Raw genomic sequence first — 17,483 nt, forward strand, 5'->3', positions numbered from 1 at the left:
AGGAGAGTCTCTAACAGAAATCAACCTAAAACCTGCCCCAAATCATAAAATCCAACTGGCACTCTGAAAGGCCTGTAGGGGTCCAGTTGGAAGATCCATAAATCATCGCATTTCCTTTACACTCATATCACCTCTCAGTTCCAACGCCTTTTTAAAAAGTCTGATTCTAAAATTAAAATGCATAGAAAACTTATGAAGATGATTTAGCTCGGGGAATTAAAGCTGACACGTTAACATGCCTAGGAGGTCAGATCCCTAAGGCTAGTGTGAGAGCCCCAAAAATGGGGTGATGTGAATATCAACAACTTCCCCACATCTACAAATGCAAAATGGAATAGAACTGCTCTGAGGAAAACGTCAATGCACATTTTTTAAAAGTGAGTATAAGAAGGTCAATTACCCTAAACTCCCACATACATACATTGCATTGTGCTGGAATCAAAGCCTAGCTGGGAAAGCCCAAGCACAGTAAATGCATCCAAAATGAGAACAGTTCTCTCAAAATTGGTATCTTACAGTTGGAGGGGGTCTTGGAGGAGCAGAGTCTAAGTGCTCATGCATGCACATTCCCACAACATGGTAATCCACCCTGTGAATGCTTTCCAGGCCTTGAATCTGCTGCTGATACATTGGCATGATAGAAATGGTGAAAACTGAGGAAGCAGAACAGTGCTGAATAAACATTCCCTGATAATGCAAAATGCTTTGTTTTATCCCAAATATTAAAAGCTCTTGATGGCACACTATTTCAGAAGCACATACTTAGCGCATGAAAGACTGACCTCCATTCCCAGCTGAAAATGCTCTCAAGTTGGCCCAGCACAGCAGTGACCTAGTTCTTCTCTCACCTTCCTTCCATGCAAACATACAGATCAGAACACATCTCCTCCCTTCCAGGGTCAAAATTCATCACTGGGATTACTGCCACCCAGAAGGCCACAACCAGCATTTTCTAAGCTGCTCTAAAGAGTGGGGATAAGGCTAGAGGAAACGGGGCCTCTTACATAAGCCACTTGTGAAGCTGATTCTGGCCAACTGGGTATTTATGCAAAATGACATCGAAGGATGAGAAAGGTAAAATTTGAAAACAGAAACAAATATAGCCATATTTCTTTACAACTCCTTGCAGTCAACCTCTGGGGTTAAATGATGTTATGGGTAGAGTGAAAACTTTCTACACGTTTTGCATAATGGCACCCATGTGTGCTGAGTTGGGCGTGCGCGTCTGTGCATGTGTGCTTACGTGTGTGGTTTTCACATACCCAGTTCACTCCCTGCTAACATCTTACCTGCCACTGGTTTCCTGTCTGACCGGGCATATAAGGGGCTGGGAGGCTCCGAAGGCTGTTCTTCACAAGGGAGCCCCCGAGAGGGTTTCCCATGTCCCCGGAGGGGGAGTCAGCGGCTAAGGCCATGGAGTACTGCGGGTAGTTGTACAGATTGTTGTAGTAAGGGAACAGAGACGGCTGGTAGAAGCTGCTGTAGTAGGTGGAGTCGGAAACGAAGTCAGGTGTGTTCTCCACATGCCCTCTGCTGGTGACAGCAGGAATATCCTGGATGACCACCCGGCCCTCTACGAAGAAAAAACAGAAAGAAAGAAAAAGACAACATGGTATTAATATGGGGGCCTACAGAACTTTACCTCTAAACCTCGCCAACGTATGGCCTTCCTCCTCAAGATCCGCAGAGCTTTAGACCAAGGCACCTGGGCATGCTGCAGCTCCTGCGATCGGAATACAGCAGGGTTCCTAAGGCTGGCGTAACTCTGGCGGCACAGCTGGCAGACCCTTGGTGATTATTTTTACTGAGAATACCAAAAACATTTTAGGCAGGGGTCATTTTAATCACATAAAGCCTGACCAGGTCTAACTTCTAGCTAGACATTCCTATCCTAATGTCAAGAAATTAGAGATCAAATCTAGTTAACTTGGCTGTCTGCAACAGTCTTACAACAAAATTAACTGTATTTCACTTTAAATAAAGTAATAAAAAATCCTAGTGCCCTTTCTATGTGTATGTCCACACAGATATATCTGAGAGCCAAAGCAAGAGGCTAAGAGTTTAAGAAAACACTGTTTCCTTCACTTCCTTCTAACCGTTGATACTGAATCCTGAAGTCTGGACAATGGTATAGACCCTGGGAGACAAACTTCTGTAAAAGGTCAGTTAGTAACTATTTTAGGCTTTGTGGCCATTCCTCTGCAGAATGTACAGGCTGCTGCGTGGTTGTGTTGCAATAAAACTTTATTCACAAACACAGGCAGTGGGCCAAAGTGATCTGCAGGCTGAAGTTTGCCGACCCAGGGTCTAGATGTTAAGCTGTCAATTCCAATAAACAACTGAATGGACTCCTAAGTCATCTCTCCAATAGACATTTATTAAACAATGTTCTAAGAGTTGGCCAAGTGCCTAAAATGGCTGCAAGGTATCAGGTTGCCCCTGCCCACTGGGAGTCTACAGTATAGGATGGACGACGGGATTACAAATTATAACAAGGACGCTCATACAGGAATACCCATAAACTTTTATGGAAACTCAAAGGCTGGAAAGATGACATGCAACCTAGAAAGGAATTACAGAGACCGTCATAGAAAAAAACTGCACCTGCGTTGTACTTAAAAGAGGAGCAGGAAATAGGTGAAAATGAGAAAAAGAGAGTACTGAGGACAGGGCAGCAAAGAAAAAGGGATGGAAGCAGGAAAGTGGGAGGGGACCTTGGGAGTGATGGACAGGGCTGTCGCGTTAAGAATTGTGAAAAGGGCAAAAGAGGGCCAGTCTGACAGGCGGGCTGCAGCCAGGCGAGGGGAAGCCTCAGGCAGGCTCTCTGAACTCTTTCCAGGCTGTGGTGGGAACCACTGAGGATATCTGAGCAAGGAGCACAGAGGATCAGAGCTGTGCTTTGGAGTGATTCAACTGATGGCAATTCTTAAGACAAGCAAAGGGAAGAGAGTCCAGAGGCAGGGAGAGCCACCAGGCAGCCACTGAAGCAGTCAGGGAGAGACTCAGCAGACTGCAAATACCAGAGACACGGGGGGGAAATGAGCTCAAGAGAACTGCAGGACTGAGGGGCATCAGGACTCGAGACGCAGGAAAAGCCAAAGAGGAAGAGCAGGAGGCCTGGGGTGGCAGCAGAGATGCAGGTGGTAAGTCTGCTTCATCACGCCAAGGGGCCAGAGGGGCACGGACATGGGGGAGAGGAGCCAGGCCGAGAAACTCGACACCTGCGCTCATGAGAGAGGCTGAGGTTAGAAGCTGAGATCCAGGAGTCACCACCGGGAGATGCTGGCTGCATCCGGGAAGAGGAGGGAGCTGTTACGGAAGAGTATGTTCTGAAAGGAGAAAAGAGCGCCAAGGCCAGAACCCTGGAGAATGGAGGAGAGAACACAAGGCCACAGAGGACAAATTCGACAGGGAAGGCAGAGGGGCAGGCTGCAGTGTCGACCCTGCTAAGAGATCAAGCAAAATTAGTTCTGGAAAAGACCCATAGAGGGCTGGGTCTTTAGGGCCCTGTGGTTTTAGCACAGTGTTGGAGAAGCAGAAGCCTTCGAGAGATAAAGGAGCAAGTGAGAGATGAGGAAGCAGATGAATACGGTGAAGAGCCTTCTCTCTGATGGTGAACAGCCTTCTGTCTGGTCGGAAGGGACGACCCAGTGAGCAGCGCTGCCGTGCATCCCCCGTGCTGAGCACACTGCGGGACACCTGGGGGTAAATATTTGCAGAAGGGATCAATGAACAGTGTTTTTTCAAGTAGCCTGTCATCAAAATAAATACGAGGAAAAACTAGAAGCTCCAGGGAGTAATAAGATATTGTTATTTCATTTTTAAAACACAGAGAAGGGCTGAACACACGTAGGCAGGGAGAAGCCTGTGGAGAGAAATTCCCAGGACTAGCAACACGTGGCCCAGAGCAGGTGCTCAGAAAGTGTCCTCTGACTGAATGTGGGGAAGGCATGACTACACGTGCATGCTCTGGAAGGTTTGGGAGAGAGCTACAACAAAATGTGTTTCTACAGCCTCATTTTATAGTCAGCACTGAAGTCTCTTTTCTCTGACGGGGTAGCAAGTCCGTCCACCTCAGGCTCCTGGCGATGCATTGTCAGGGCCACTCTCTTATTATACATCTCTTTCCTTTCTTCTCTCCTCCTCTTCCCAGCTAACAAGATGAAAAGTTCCAATTCCATCCCTCTACCTGTGTCAGGAGAAGGCACCTGCAATTCTTTCCTCCTGAACTTTCCCGCTGGTCTATCTCTTATTTTAAACACCAAGGTAGTGGCAAAATAGATGGTTTTCTGTATCTAACTCTTTTGTTTTCAATGTCATGTCTTTATGTTAACCTGATTACAAAAGCAATACAAGTTTCACAAAAAATGATAAGTTATATAGTTATTTAAATCAGAAAAGGAATGAGTGACATACTCTTACCACCCAGTCATAAGCATTAGTGGGACATCCGTATACAATCTCATAGGCATTTAGGAAGGCATTGTAGACGTTCATCCCCATCCCTGCAGTTGAAAAACACTGGATACCCCTAGGGCCTGCCCTTCAAAAGCAAGCTTCTTGATAAAGAAAACAAAATACAGTAGGAGGCAAAGAATGAAACAGAAACCCAAAGACACGAGCATTCTCAGATCAGGACACAGGTTCATGAATTTCTACATCATAACTTTAGTCAGGACCATTAATCAGGCCTCAGTTTACCCAGAAACAAAATGTTGTCAGTCAGAATCCTCAAAGTACCAAGAGCATGGCTTCAATAAATTTCAGAGTAAACCTCAAATAAAATGCTACATCAGGTCAAAGCAAGGATTTGTTTTGCTACAGATGACTGTAATTAATTAAAATGCGATCACTTTTCTACTTACCCATATTTTATTCCCTCTTTCAAATTATAATGACCTTTAAGAATAAATTAAGATATATGTTGGAAAAGTTTCGATTCATGCTAGCATTTAAATAAACAATAAAAATCATTTGAGCTTTATGAGTAAATGCCAAAATATTTTAGACTCTTTAAATGTTTAAGCACTCTCAAAAAGTGACATTTTGAAAAGCACTAGGAGAGGGCACCCATTCCAGGGACATGTGGAACTACCAAATGCTTATTTTATAAACCACCAAACCGTATTTTAAAGCTCCAAATTAAAATTCCTGGTCAATGTTCAAAACATCTTTATGCCTCCCAGCCTTTATGTGCGTGCTACCAGTAAGTGGAAATTTCCCAAGGCTGAAATAAACATCCATCAAATTATGTGTCTAATCCAGTGGTGCTCAGAGTGTGGTGGCCCTTGAATCAGTGGCATTGGCATCACCTGGGAATTTGTAGAAATGGATATTCTCGGACCCACCCCAGACCCACTGAATCAGAAACTCTGAGGGCTGGCCCAGCAACCTGAGTTACAGCAAAGCCTTCAGTAGGTTCTGATGTGCTCAAAAGATGGAGAACCACTAGTTTAAAGATTCAAAGCAACTGCTCTATAAATTATCCCTAAAAATATGTGACTCCTGACTGCATTATTGTGACAGCCCTGACTGGCTACCAAGTAAGAGCATACAAATGAATTCCACTGAATAAAGACGTTGGGCTTCTACAGAAATCACTGCAGAGCTTGGATCACAAGCTGTGGGTACTGTGTGTATACTGCTGCCAGATGGTTCTGATTTTCATGGCTCACACCCAGGCTTTCTTCATTTATTCTAACCACAAAAGCTTAATTCACCCTTTCAAGTGCTAGTATAGTGACAAACTATACTATTCCTCATAAGGCTTCTGGACTATCAAGAGGAGCAGGTAATGCAGAAATCATTTACTCTTGATCATAAGGTGTTTTTTTTGTTTAGTGTGGCCGATTTAAAAAAAATTTTTTTGTTTATGTGGACCATTTTTTTAAGTCTTTATTGAATTTGTTACAGTATTGCTCCTGTTTTAAATGTTTTGTTTTTTTTTGGCCTCGAGGCATGTGGGATCTTAGCTCCCCAACCAGGGATCGAACCCGCACCCCCTGCATTGGAAGGCCTGGACTGCCAGGGAAATCCCCTTAAGGTGTATTTTGGTACTTATATTTGATTACTTCATTATTTATCATATAACAACTGTCCAAAGCTTTGCTCTAGACATTGTAAAAGGCACAAAGAAATATTCAAAATGTTTCATTTCTTCTTAAGAGGGTCCCATCTATTCGGGAAAATTAGGTGTAGACCGAGACTCCTACAAGTAATGATCCAATGGCCACGATGACAGTATAGGCAGATGTCACCATCAGCAAAGGCAGTGGAGACGTGAGTCAGGATGGAGGTGATTCAGAGATGGTGAGGAGGGTGGCGAGGCAATCAAGAGAGGAGAATAATATCAACAGGATAATGCAGGAGGAAAAGGACAAGACGTGTTCCAGGGACAGTGACCAGATGAGCCTGGCTGGAGTGTAGAGGTCACGTCAGGGGACAGCGGATGCTGAGACTGGAAACTTACTTTTGGGACAAACTGTGCAAGGCCTTGCATGTGAATCCCAGCCAAGGGCTTCTGGTTGCCCCTCAAGCTCTAGGGAGTCGATGAGTTTTCAAAGCAAGGGAGTAACATAAAAATGTTTTAGGAAAATCAGTCTGATGCAAGCACAAAAGAAGGATCTAGAATAAGGATGCAGAAGAACAGACTAGGCTAGAACAGTCTCTTCTAGATATGTACGTGGTCTATAGACTAGAATGGAGAGGCTCTTTAAATTCTCCAGGCCAGAAGAGGTAACTATAAGCTCGCACAGGGAGCCCGCAGTAAAGGGAAAAAAGGAACTGCATGAAAATTACTGGCATGCCTGGTTTTCTGGGAATCCCCCTTCAAACAACCACGTTACACTACTAACACCTGTCATCCAGGGACCAGGGAGGCCGCCCAGCTCCCCTTTCAGGTCCTTGCTCCACTGCTGAGTGATCATGCTTTACTCACTCCAGTTTGAGAAGGAACATGTAGCTCTCGCCCAGAGTAAGAATACAAGCAGGATGTGCCATCTCTCTAACCTCTGCTACAGCAGAATTCCCCAAAGAGTAACTGGAGACAGTCTCTTCACCACTGAGCTGGTAAGTCACGCTAAGTGTCACTATAGACTGACTATAAACCTGAAAGATTTCCAACTCACAAGCCACAAAATATATAAAGCATACAAAATCTGAAATAGGATGTGTGTGTGTGTACTTTAAACCACAAGGCCAGTATGACTAACTACAAAGACCAGAGCAGTATACTGAAAAGCAAACACCTTAATGAGTCTGCTGAAAATTCTTAAGCTGGATCTCACTCTTTATTTTTCTAGAATAAAAACTGGTCAAGGTGACTTAACAATGATATTCATAATAAGAGAAAGTACAGTGGCACTGTTCCAGGAAAATGGGGTTGCTCCTTAACAGGAATTATCAACCCCTAAGTCCTCTGCCAAGATGCAAATGAAAGCACGAAGCCAGCTGTTTTAAGTGTTGTTACTTATGACTGGAATAGTCCTAATGTCTGCTATAAGGAAGAAAGATCAGCAGGTTTGGATTCAACAGCTAAGAAAGGAAGCAGTGCCCAGAGAAGTATGTTATCTGGAAAAATGACCAGCAGCAATCATCCAACAGAGACGTTTGCAGAGACGTTGCCTATAGAATCGATGTCTTCTTATTGCAATGGTCTGATTTGTGGCTCTGTACATTTATTTACCTTCAACACGGCCCATTCTTTGATAAGGCTTCCCAATCCCTCTGCTACTTTTTTTTTTGGCACTAACATATGCAGCGTGAAATATGATTCACTCCTTCCTGAGAGATCAATACCCACACATGATAAATACCCTTATTGATCCTGCAGTGTTATATGCTGGTCTCTGGGTCCACGGCATATTAATAGTAGTTAACCAGTCATTCATTTTAAGGTATGTGAAGGTTTTTTCTCCCACTCTTGTCTGGTGTCAAGATCCCCAGAGTTGTTGCACTTTGTGTCCTTTATGTGCAAACCTGAAGCCATACTCCCTTTTCAACGACAAAACCAAACCCCACAGTTTTCTATATGAAAGATCACATAGGAAACCAAAATTTATGATTCACAGCGATCTCAAGTAAGTGGTAGATTTATGTGTACCGGGTTTTATTTTTCTTCATAACCCCATCCCTTGCATGGTGCCTGTCCTACTTAGCTTCTAGTTTTAAGTGTTAAGCAGGCAGAATTGTGCACTGCTACATCCAAGATCTCAAAATTACCCACCAGCTACTAACATGTTGTGCTGAGTGGTAGGAAGGTACAGCAAAAGTACAAGTCATTATCCCCATTCTTTTTTTTTTTTTTTTTAAGGAAAATTAAGGACTTAAGAAAAGACAATGTTGTTTGATGACATGCCATGGAATCTGGAGGAGACAGTGGGGTGCTGCTCGCTGGAACAAGTTGGAACAAGGTGGCTTCCTCAGCTCCCTGTTTTTTTTTTTTTTGCGGTACGCGGGCCTCTCACTGTTGTGGCCTCTCCCGTTGCGGAGCACAGGCTCCGGACGCGCAGGCTCAGCGGCCATGGCTCACGGGCCCAGCTGCTCCGCAGCATGCGGGATCTTCGCGGACCAGGGCACAAACCCGTGTCCCCTGCATTGGCAGGCGGACTCTCAACCACTGCGCCACCAGGGAAGCCCTCAGCTCCCTGCTTTTAAGCAGTCTTCACTGCAGGGCAACCCTATGTCCAGACTAATCAGCTCCTGATATTTCCTAGATTTAGGGAAAACTGAGCAATCAGCCTCAGGACTCTTCCCCTACAAGGGAAAGAACCCAAAGGGAGACGCTGATACATGGGGAGAAAAGTCGGTCTGTGAGCTGATGCCTGGCCCCTTGGAGCACTCGTCCAACTCCAAGAAGAAAAGCTCACCATCCTGACCAAGGGATTGGGTGGGTTTTCCGAGCTAAAACAGAGCTAGCGCAGGAGAGGCCTGATGACTGAGGCGACAGCGTGCCTACTGCTCACACCACTAAGTGTTGACCGTGATGGTGGACGAGGGGCATCATCACAGCTGCCACCTTCCCCTGATTCCGGAGAAACAACTCATGTTCAGAGCACTGAGCACTAAACTTACTGAGCGCCTATGTGTGCGAGGCAACCTGCCGCACTGTGGGGGACAAAGACGTACTCCTTGACGCTGCAAGGCCCAGCAGTAAGGGGGGATTCTGAAACACACACACAGAAGGAGAGACTGACTAAGGCTATGGGAAAACACAAAAATTGTGTGGCCAGGAGGGCGAAATTAAGTCCAGCCTTCAAAGCACAAGTTCTGCTGATGCTGGCTCATTAACATCACTCTCCACTCTCAACCACAAGGCAGAGAATATGTTACAGCCCATTTCTCCTCTTTCTCAAGGAATTTTTTTTTTAATGTAATTTGATCGTGGAGGAAGGCGTCAAGGTCACTTTTCTTTGTAGGATGAAGGCTTTGCATAACAAAGTGAACCTGAGGTTGGCCTTTAAAACCCATAGAGGCTTGTTTCAAAGGTGTGTGAAAGTCAGTGTGGGATGCAAAGGGATCTGGGGGAGACCAAAAGGTGGGGGGGGAGGGAGGGAGAGAAACAGAGAGAAAGAGAGAGAGATGAGCATGACCAGATCAAAGAAAACAAGCAAGAGATATGGAGGACGATGGAGAAAATAAAGCAATTCAGGCCTCCCAAGGGAGCTGCCGAGATTTGAAACATGCTGCCCCGCGGCCACTGAGAAGCTCAGTGAGTAACAAGCACATCTACTGTGTGCAGCAGCTCCCAAAGTGCTGGGCAGGGAATGCCCAGAATATAAGCAAAAGCCTAACCCTGCCCTAAAGGAGCTTTCTCTCTGTGTTGATGAAGAGCAAGGGAGAATTTAAGGGATCAGAGAAGGTTTTCCTGGTAGAAAACTTTTAAACAAAGGAGGAGAAAGGGCTTCCCCGGTGGCGCAGTGGTTGAGAGTCCGCCTTCCGATGCAGGAATGCGGGTTCGTGCCCCGGCCTGGGAGGATCCCACATGCCACGGAGCGGCTGGGCCCGTGAGCCATGGCCGCTGAGCCTGCGTATCTGGAGCCTGTGCTCTGCAACGGGAGAGGCCACAACAGTGAGAGGCCCACGTACCACAAAAAAAAAAAAAAAAAGACAAAGCTGGAGTGGCAATTCTCATATCTGACAAAATAGACTTTAAAACAAAAAGACTATTACAAGAGACAAAGAAGGACATTACTTAATGATCAAGGGATCAATCCAAGAAGAAGATACAACAATTGTAAATATTTATGCAACACAGGAGCACCTCAATACATAAGGCAAATACCAACAGCCATAAAAGGGGAAATCGAAAGTAACACAATCACAGTAGGGGACTTTAACACCCCACTCTCACCAATGGACAGATCATCCAAAAGGAAAATAAATAAGGAAACACAAGCTTTAAATGATACATTAAACAAGATGGACTTAATTGATATTTATAGGACATTCCATCCAAAAAAAAAACAGAATACACATTCTCCTCAAGTGCTCACGCAACATTCTCCAGGATAGATCATATCTTGGGTCACAAATCAAGCCTTGGTAAATTTAAGAAAACTGAAATCGTATCAAGTATCTTTTCTGACCACAACGCTATGAGACTAGATATCAATTACAGGAAAAAATCTGTAAAAAATACAAACACATGGAAGCTAAACAATACACTACTTAATAACCAAGAGATCACTGAAGAAATCACAGAGGAAATCAAAAAGTACCTAGAAACAAATGACAATGAAAACATGATGACCCAAAACCTATGGGATGCAGCAAAAGCAGTTCTAAGAGGGAAGTTTATAGCAATACAATCCTACCTTAAGAAACAAGAAATATCTCAAATAAACAACCTAAACTTACACCCAAAGCAATTAGAGAAAGAAGAACAAAAAAATCCCAAAGTTAGAAGGAAAGAAATCATAAAGATCAGATCAGAAATAAATGAAAAAGAAATGAAGGAAACGATAGCAAAGATCAATAAAACTAAAAGCTGGTTCTTTGAGAAGATAAACAAAATTGATAAACCATTAGCCAGACTCATTGTCAAAAAAAAAAGGGAGAAGACTCAAATCAATAGAATTAGAAATGAAAAAGGAGAAGTAACAACTGACACTGCAGAAATACAAAGGATCATGAGAGATTATTACAAGAAACTATATGCCAATAAAAATGGACAACTTGAAAGAAATGGACAAATCCTTAAAAATGCACAACCTTCCGAGACTGACCCAGGAAGGAATAGAAAATATGAACAGACCAATCACAAGCACTGAAATTGAAACTGTGATTAAAAATCTTCCAGCAAACAAAAGCCCAGGACCAGATGGCTTCACAGGCAAATTCTATCAAACATTTAGAGAAGTGCTAACACCTATGCTTCTCAAACTCTTCCAAAATATAGCAGAGGGAGGAACACTCCCAAACTCATTCTATGAGGCCACCATCACCCAGATATCAAAACCAGACAAAGATGTCACAAAGAAAACTACAGGCCAATATCACTGATGAACATACATGCAAAAATCCTCCACAAAATACTAGCAAACAGAATCCCACAGCACATTAAAAGGATCATACACCATGATCAAGTGGGCTTTAGCCCAGGAATGCAAGGATTCTTCAATATATGCAAATCAATCAATGTGACACACCATATTAACAAATTGAAGGAGAAAAACCATATGATCATCTCAATAGATGCAGAGAAAGCTTTCAACAAAATTCAACACCCATTTATGATAAAAAACCTCCAGAAAGTAGGCATAGAGGGAACTTTCCTCAACATAATACAGGTCATATATGACAAACCCACAGCCAACATTGTTCTCAATGGTGAAAAACTGAAATCATTTCCACTAAGATCAGGAATAAGAGAAGGTTGCCCACTCTCACCACTATTATTCAACATAGTTTTGGAAGTTTTAGCCACAGCAATCAGAGAATAAAAAGAAATAAAAGGAATCCAAATTGGAAAAGAAGAAGTAAAGCTGTCACTGTTTACAGATGACATGATACTACTATACATAGAGAATCCTAAAGATGCTACCAGAAAACTACTAGAGCTAATCAATGAATTTGGTAAAGTAGCAGGATATCAAATTAATGCACAGAAATCTCTTGCATTCTTTTTTTTTTTTTTTTTTTTTTGCGGTACATAGGCCTCTCACTGCTGCGGCCTCTCCCGTTGCGGAGCACAGGCTCCGGACACGCAGGCTCAGCGGCCATGGCCCACAGGCCCAGCCGCTCCGTGGCATGTGGGATCCTCCCAGACCGGGGCACGAACCCGTGTCCCCTGCATCGGCAGGCGGACTCTCAACCACTGCGCCACCAGGGAAGCCCCTCTTGCATTCTTATACACTAATGATGAAAAATCTGAAAGTGAAATTAAGAAAACACTCCCATTTACCACTGCAACAAAAAGAATAAAATATCTAGGAATAAACCTACCTAAGGAGACAAAAGACCTGTATGCAGAAAATTATAAGACACTGATGAAAGAAATTAAAGATGATACAAATAGATGGAGAGATAATACCATGTTCTTGGATTGGAAGAATCAACATTGTGAAAATGACTCTACTACCCAAAGCAATCTACAGATTCAATGCAATCCCTATCAAACTACCACTGGCATTTTTCACAGAACTAGAACAAAAAATTTCACAATTTGTATGGAAACACAAAAGACCCCGAATAGCCAAAGCAATCTTGAGAAAGAAAAAAGGAGCTGGAGGAATCAGGCTCCCTGAGTTCAGACTATACTACAAAGCTACAGTAATCAAAGACAGTATGGTACCGGCACAAAAACAGAAATATAGATCAATGGAACAGGATAGGAAGCCCAGAGATAAACCCACGTACATATGGTCACCTTATCTTTGATAAAGGAGGCAAGAATATACAGTGGAGAAAAGACAGCCTCTTCAATAAGTGGTGCTGGGAAAACTGGACAGCTACATGTAAAAGAATGAAATTAAAACACTCCCTAACACCATACACTAAAATAAACTCAAAATGGAGTAAAGACCTAAGTGTAAGGCCAGACACTATAAAACTCTTAGAAGGAAACATAGGCAGAACACTCTATGACATTAATCACAGCAAGATCCTTTTTGACCCATCTCTTAGAGAAATGGAAATCAAAACAAAAATAAACAAATGGGACCTAATGAAACTTAAAAGCTTTAGCAAAGCAAAGGAAACCATAAACAAGACAAAAAGACAACCCTCAGAATGGGAGAAAATATTTGCAAATGAAGCAACTGACAAAGGATTAATCTCCAAAACTTACAAGCAGCTCATTCAGCTCAATATCAAAAAAAAACAAACAACCCAATCCAAAAATGGGCAGAAAACCTAAATAGACATTTCTCCAAAGAAGATACACAGATTGCCAACAAACACATGCAAGAATGCTCAGCATCATTAATCATTAGAGACATGCAAATCAAAACTACAATGAGATATCATCTCACACCAATTCGAATGGCCATCATCAAAACATCTACAAACACATTGTAAAGAAATTATACTCCAATAAACATGTTAAAACATTTTTTTTAAATCTACAAACAATAAATGCTGGAGAGGGTGTGGAGAAAAAGGAACCCTGTTGCACTGTTGGTGGGAATGTAAAACTGATACAGCCACTATGGAGAACAGTATATAGGTTCCTTAAAAAACTAAAAATAGAACTACCATACGACCCAGCAATTCCACTACTGGGCCTATACCCTGAGAAAACCATAGTTCAAAAAGAGTCATGTACCACAATGTTCACTGCAGTTCTATTTACAATAGCCAGGACATGGAAGCAACCTAAGTGTCCATCGACAGATGAATGGATAAAGAAGATATGGCACATACATACAATGGAATATTACTCAGCCATAAAAAGAAATGAAATTGAGTTATTTGTAGTGAGGTGGATGGACCTAGAGTCTGTCTACAAAGTGAAGTAAGTCAGAAAGAGAAAAACAAATACCATATGCTAACACATATATATGGAATCTAAAAAAAAAAAAATTGTTCTGAAGAACCTAGGGGCAGGACAGGAATAAAGATGCAGACACGTAGAGAATGGACTAGAGGACACGGGCAGGGGGAATGGTAAGCTGTGACAAAGCGTGAGAGAGGCATGGACATATATACACTACCAAACGTAAAATAGATAGCTAGTGGGAAGCAGCCACATAGCACAGGGAGATCATCTCAGTGCTTTGTGACCACCTAGAGGGGTGGGATAGGGAGGGTGGGAGGGAGGGAGACGCAAGAGGGAGGGGATACGGGGATATATGTATATGTATAACTGATTCACTTTGTTATAAAGCAGAAACTAACACCATTGTAAAGCAATTATACTCCAATAAAGATGTTTAAAGAAAGAAAGAAAGAAAATAAAATAAAATAAAATAAAATAAAATAAAAATAAGATTGTCCATGTTTGTCTTTGCTTCTGCATGTCCCCAATGGTGATCTGAAGAGAAGGACTAGACTCTTAAGTAAATGTGAAGAGATAAAAAGCCACATTATGTCTGGTATTATTTCACATGGCTTTTGTTCAACCCAAGATTATATACCCAGATCAATTTAATACCCCTGGTTTTCAGTTGGGTATTTGTCCTATAAAATGTTTCAAGTCATCAAGAACAGTACCTTAACCAACTGCTGAGAAGGACTGGGTCCCCCAGGAACAGAACCTGCCTCCAAAACAGCAGCTCTCACCCTGGGCTGCACGGGGTAGCATGGAGGGTAAAATCCCTCAGGACCAGGCCACCCCCCAGACCCTTTACATTAGAGCCTCTGGCTGGGGACCCAGGCATCAGAAGTCTTCAGAGCCGCCAGGGTGACTCCACCAGCAGGGCGACAACTGCTTTAAACCCACCAGAGGTTGGTGTTTTAGCACCAGGAACTCCCACTCCCATACCCTATGGCAGCAGCTCCGAAAATGTGGTTGAGGCCCTGTGCCCACACCGCCTCTTCAAGGGTCCATGAGGTCAAAAGTATTTCCACAATAACGTAAAGCTGCTATTGGCCTTTCTCTCTGTGTTGACACTTGCACTGATGATGCAGAAGCAATGGTGGGGAAAACGTGGTTCCTTAGCAGGAATCAAGGCAGTCCAACCAAACTGCACTGAGAGTCACTGTATTCCCTACTGCTATGAAGTAAAATAGTTTTAAATTTTTATGTCAATTTTGCTTAAGATGCCCTTGATAAAGCAGGAAAAAAATTGATTAAATCTCTACCTTTGACTGCATTTTATTATCATGGTGTCCAAGTGGGAAGGACTCACAAAGCACTTCTGCTGCTTTGTGCTGATGTTTTCCTTGGAGGAGGCGCTTGTGTAAATGTTTGAATGAAGAGCCAGGCTCATTGCTTTTTTTTTTTTTTTAAATGGAACACCATTTACTTGAAAGAATGACTGATGACAAACTACAGTTACTGAGACTTGGGTATTTGGCAGACATTTTCTTTAAAATGAAAAAAGTGAGCCTATCACTTCAAGGAAAACAACTGAAAGTATTTATTGCCAAAACGTTGAGCTTTAGAGTAAAACCCAGAATTCTGGAAAACTTACATCCACCATCATGAGCTTGACAGCTTTCCAAACTCAAAGAGCATTCTGACAAAATCAGCAGTGACATTAAGGAGTGGGATTCTCTGATATTTCGTAATGAAATGTCAACATTTGGAAAATCTGCACAATTCAGTGAACAAATATTTTCCAAATGACCAATGCATGACATTACAAAATAATGCATGGTTGACAGATCCATTTAAAGTGAAAGATGGATTTTAATTTAACTGAGTACCAAAAACTCATTAGCATGGCTTCAGATCCACACTGCAACTAATCTTTAAGAAATTATCACTTGTCAAGTTTTGGTCTAGTATCAAAGAATAGTCACAGTGATCTCAAAAGACTCTTCAAGCATTTCTCTTCCTTTTCCAACTATTTATCTATGTGAAGCTGAACTGTCTTTCATGTATTTCAATCAAAACAACAGACTGAGGACTTCCCTGGCGGTCCAGTGGTTAAGACTCTGCCTTCCAATGCAGGGGGTGCAGGTTTGATCCCTGTTCGGGGCGCTAAGAAGGATCCCACATGCCTCATGACAAAAAAAACATAACACAGAACAGAAGCAATATTGTAACAGATTCAATAAAGACTTAAAAAAAAAAACAGACTGAATGAAGTACATATGGGAACTCAGCTGTGTTCTATTAATAAGCCAGACATATAAAAGATATTTGTAAAAATGTGAAACAATGCCACCCTCCCTCACTAATTTGTTTTGGAAAATATCATTATTTTTCATTAAAATATGTTACTTAGGTTAACAAATAATAGATTTACTATTTTCAAGGAATTAACAAATGTATTCTTTTTTTTTTTTTTTTTTTTTTTTTTGGCCGTACCGCACGGCATGTGGGATCTTAGTTCCCTGACCAGGGATGGAACCCGTGCCCCCGCATTGGGAGCATGGAGTTTTAACCACTGGACCGCCAGGGAAGTCCCAACAAATGTATTCTTAATTTCTCAGTTTTAGTTTCTAATTCAATAAATACTGATAGATGTAATTCACATAAACAAAAGCTCTTTGAGGTCCTCAAGAATTTTTTTTAAGAGTGTCAGAAATTTGAGAACCTCCGTATCGCAGGCTCTTCTCTTTCCAGGAGGATGGATTTCAGAGCGATTGGAGTCAGTGTCTCATCCTGAGCTGGCACACTGAGCTGCTTAGTTAGCAGTCAGCAGGAAAGGCCCAACTGGACGCCTCCTGGTTTACCCCTAAGCCAGGGACATTTCTTTCAGTAAAACAGGCATTCACCACTACACAATGCGGCCAGGCAGCAGAGCCTCGGGTTGAGAGCACCAACCCAGGCTCCCAGGTCAAGTTCTTGATCAGATCTGGAATCTACAGCCCTGGGACCTTGGATCCGTTAATACTTAAGTCTCCGTTGCCCCAGAGTCTATATATGACATGGGGTTAATACTGCTACTTACACCACAGAGGGCGAAAAAGGCTCTGACGGTGTCAGTGTTCGATAAATGTTAGCCGTTGTTGTCATCACAGTCACAACACAGTGAGAGCGTTCTCTGCCATCAAGCAAGAGAGCCACCAAATTATCTGCCCAAAAAAAGGTATCCTTGCTCCCAATGCTCATCTTTGAGGGACCGCAGGAGGCCTGGGCTGCACCTGGCAGGGCTTCCTGAGTACAACTGAACTTGGAAAGGAGCAGAATCCTCCGCTCCTGGCCTTCTCTGAGGTCAGACAGTAGCCTTGAATGCAGTCGGTGTGATATCACTCCCCACAGTCATAATCAGGAAATGCGGGAACAATCTGTTTCTCCCACAAGGCAATCGTGACAGGCTATTTTAAACGTCAAACACAAACCTGGCGCCAGGAAAGCAAACAACCCCTTCGCTTGTGTACCTGCCTTGAGCCCTGAGCCATCTCTACTTGTGAGACAAAACCAGCAGGTG

General features: G+C 42.8%; 1 protein-coding gene across 1 annotated transcript in view; it reads right to left on the reverse strand.

The window, feature by feature from the left end:
- Nucleotides 1–17,483, reverse strand: part of DMRT1 (doublesex and mab-3 related transcription factor 1) — a gene marked incomplete at both ends in the record, with an annotated part of 101,356 nt that overhangs the window by 60,052 nt on the left and 23,821 nt on the right. Inside the window, one exon of the mRNA XM_079706715.1 lies at nt 1,290–1,573. Within this exon, the coding sequence (XP_079562841.1) occupies nt 1,290–1,573 (284 nt within the window). The remainder of the gene's footprint in view (nt 1–1,289; nt 1,574–17,483) is intronic.

This window comes from Hyperoodon ampullatus (genome assembly GCF_949752795.1).
Source record: "Hyperoodon ampullatus genome assembly, chromosome: 6".
NCBI classification, from domain to species: domain Eukaryota; kingdom Metazoa; phylum Chordata; class Mammalia; order Artiodactyla; family Ziphiidae; genus Hyperoodon; species Hyperoodon ampullatus.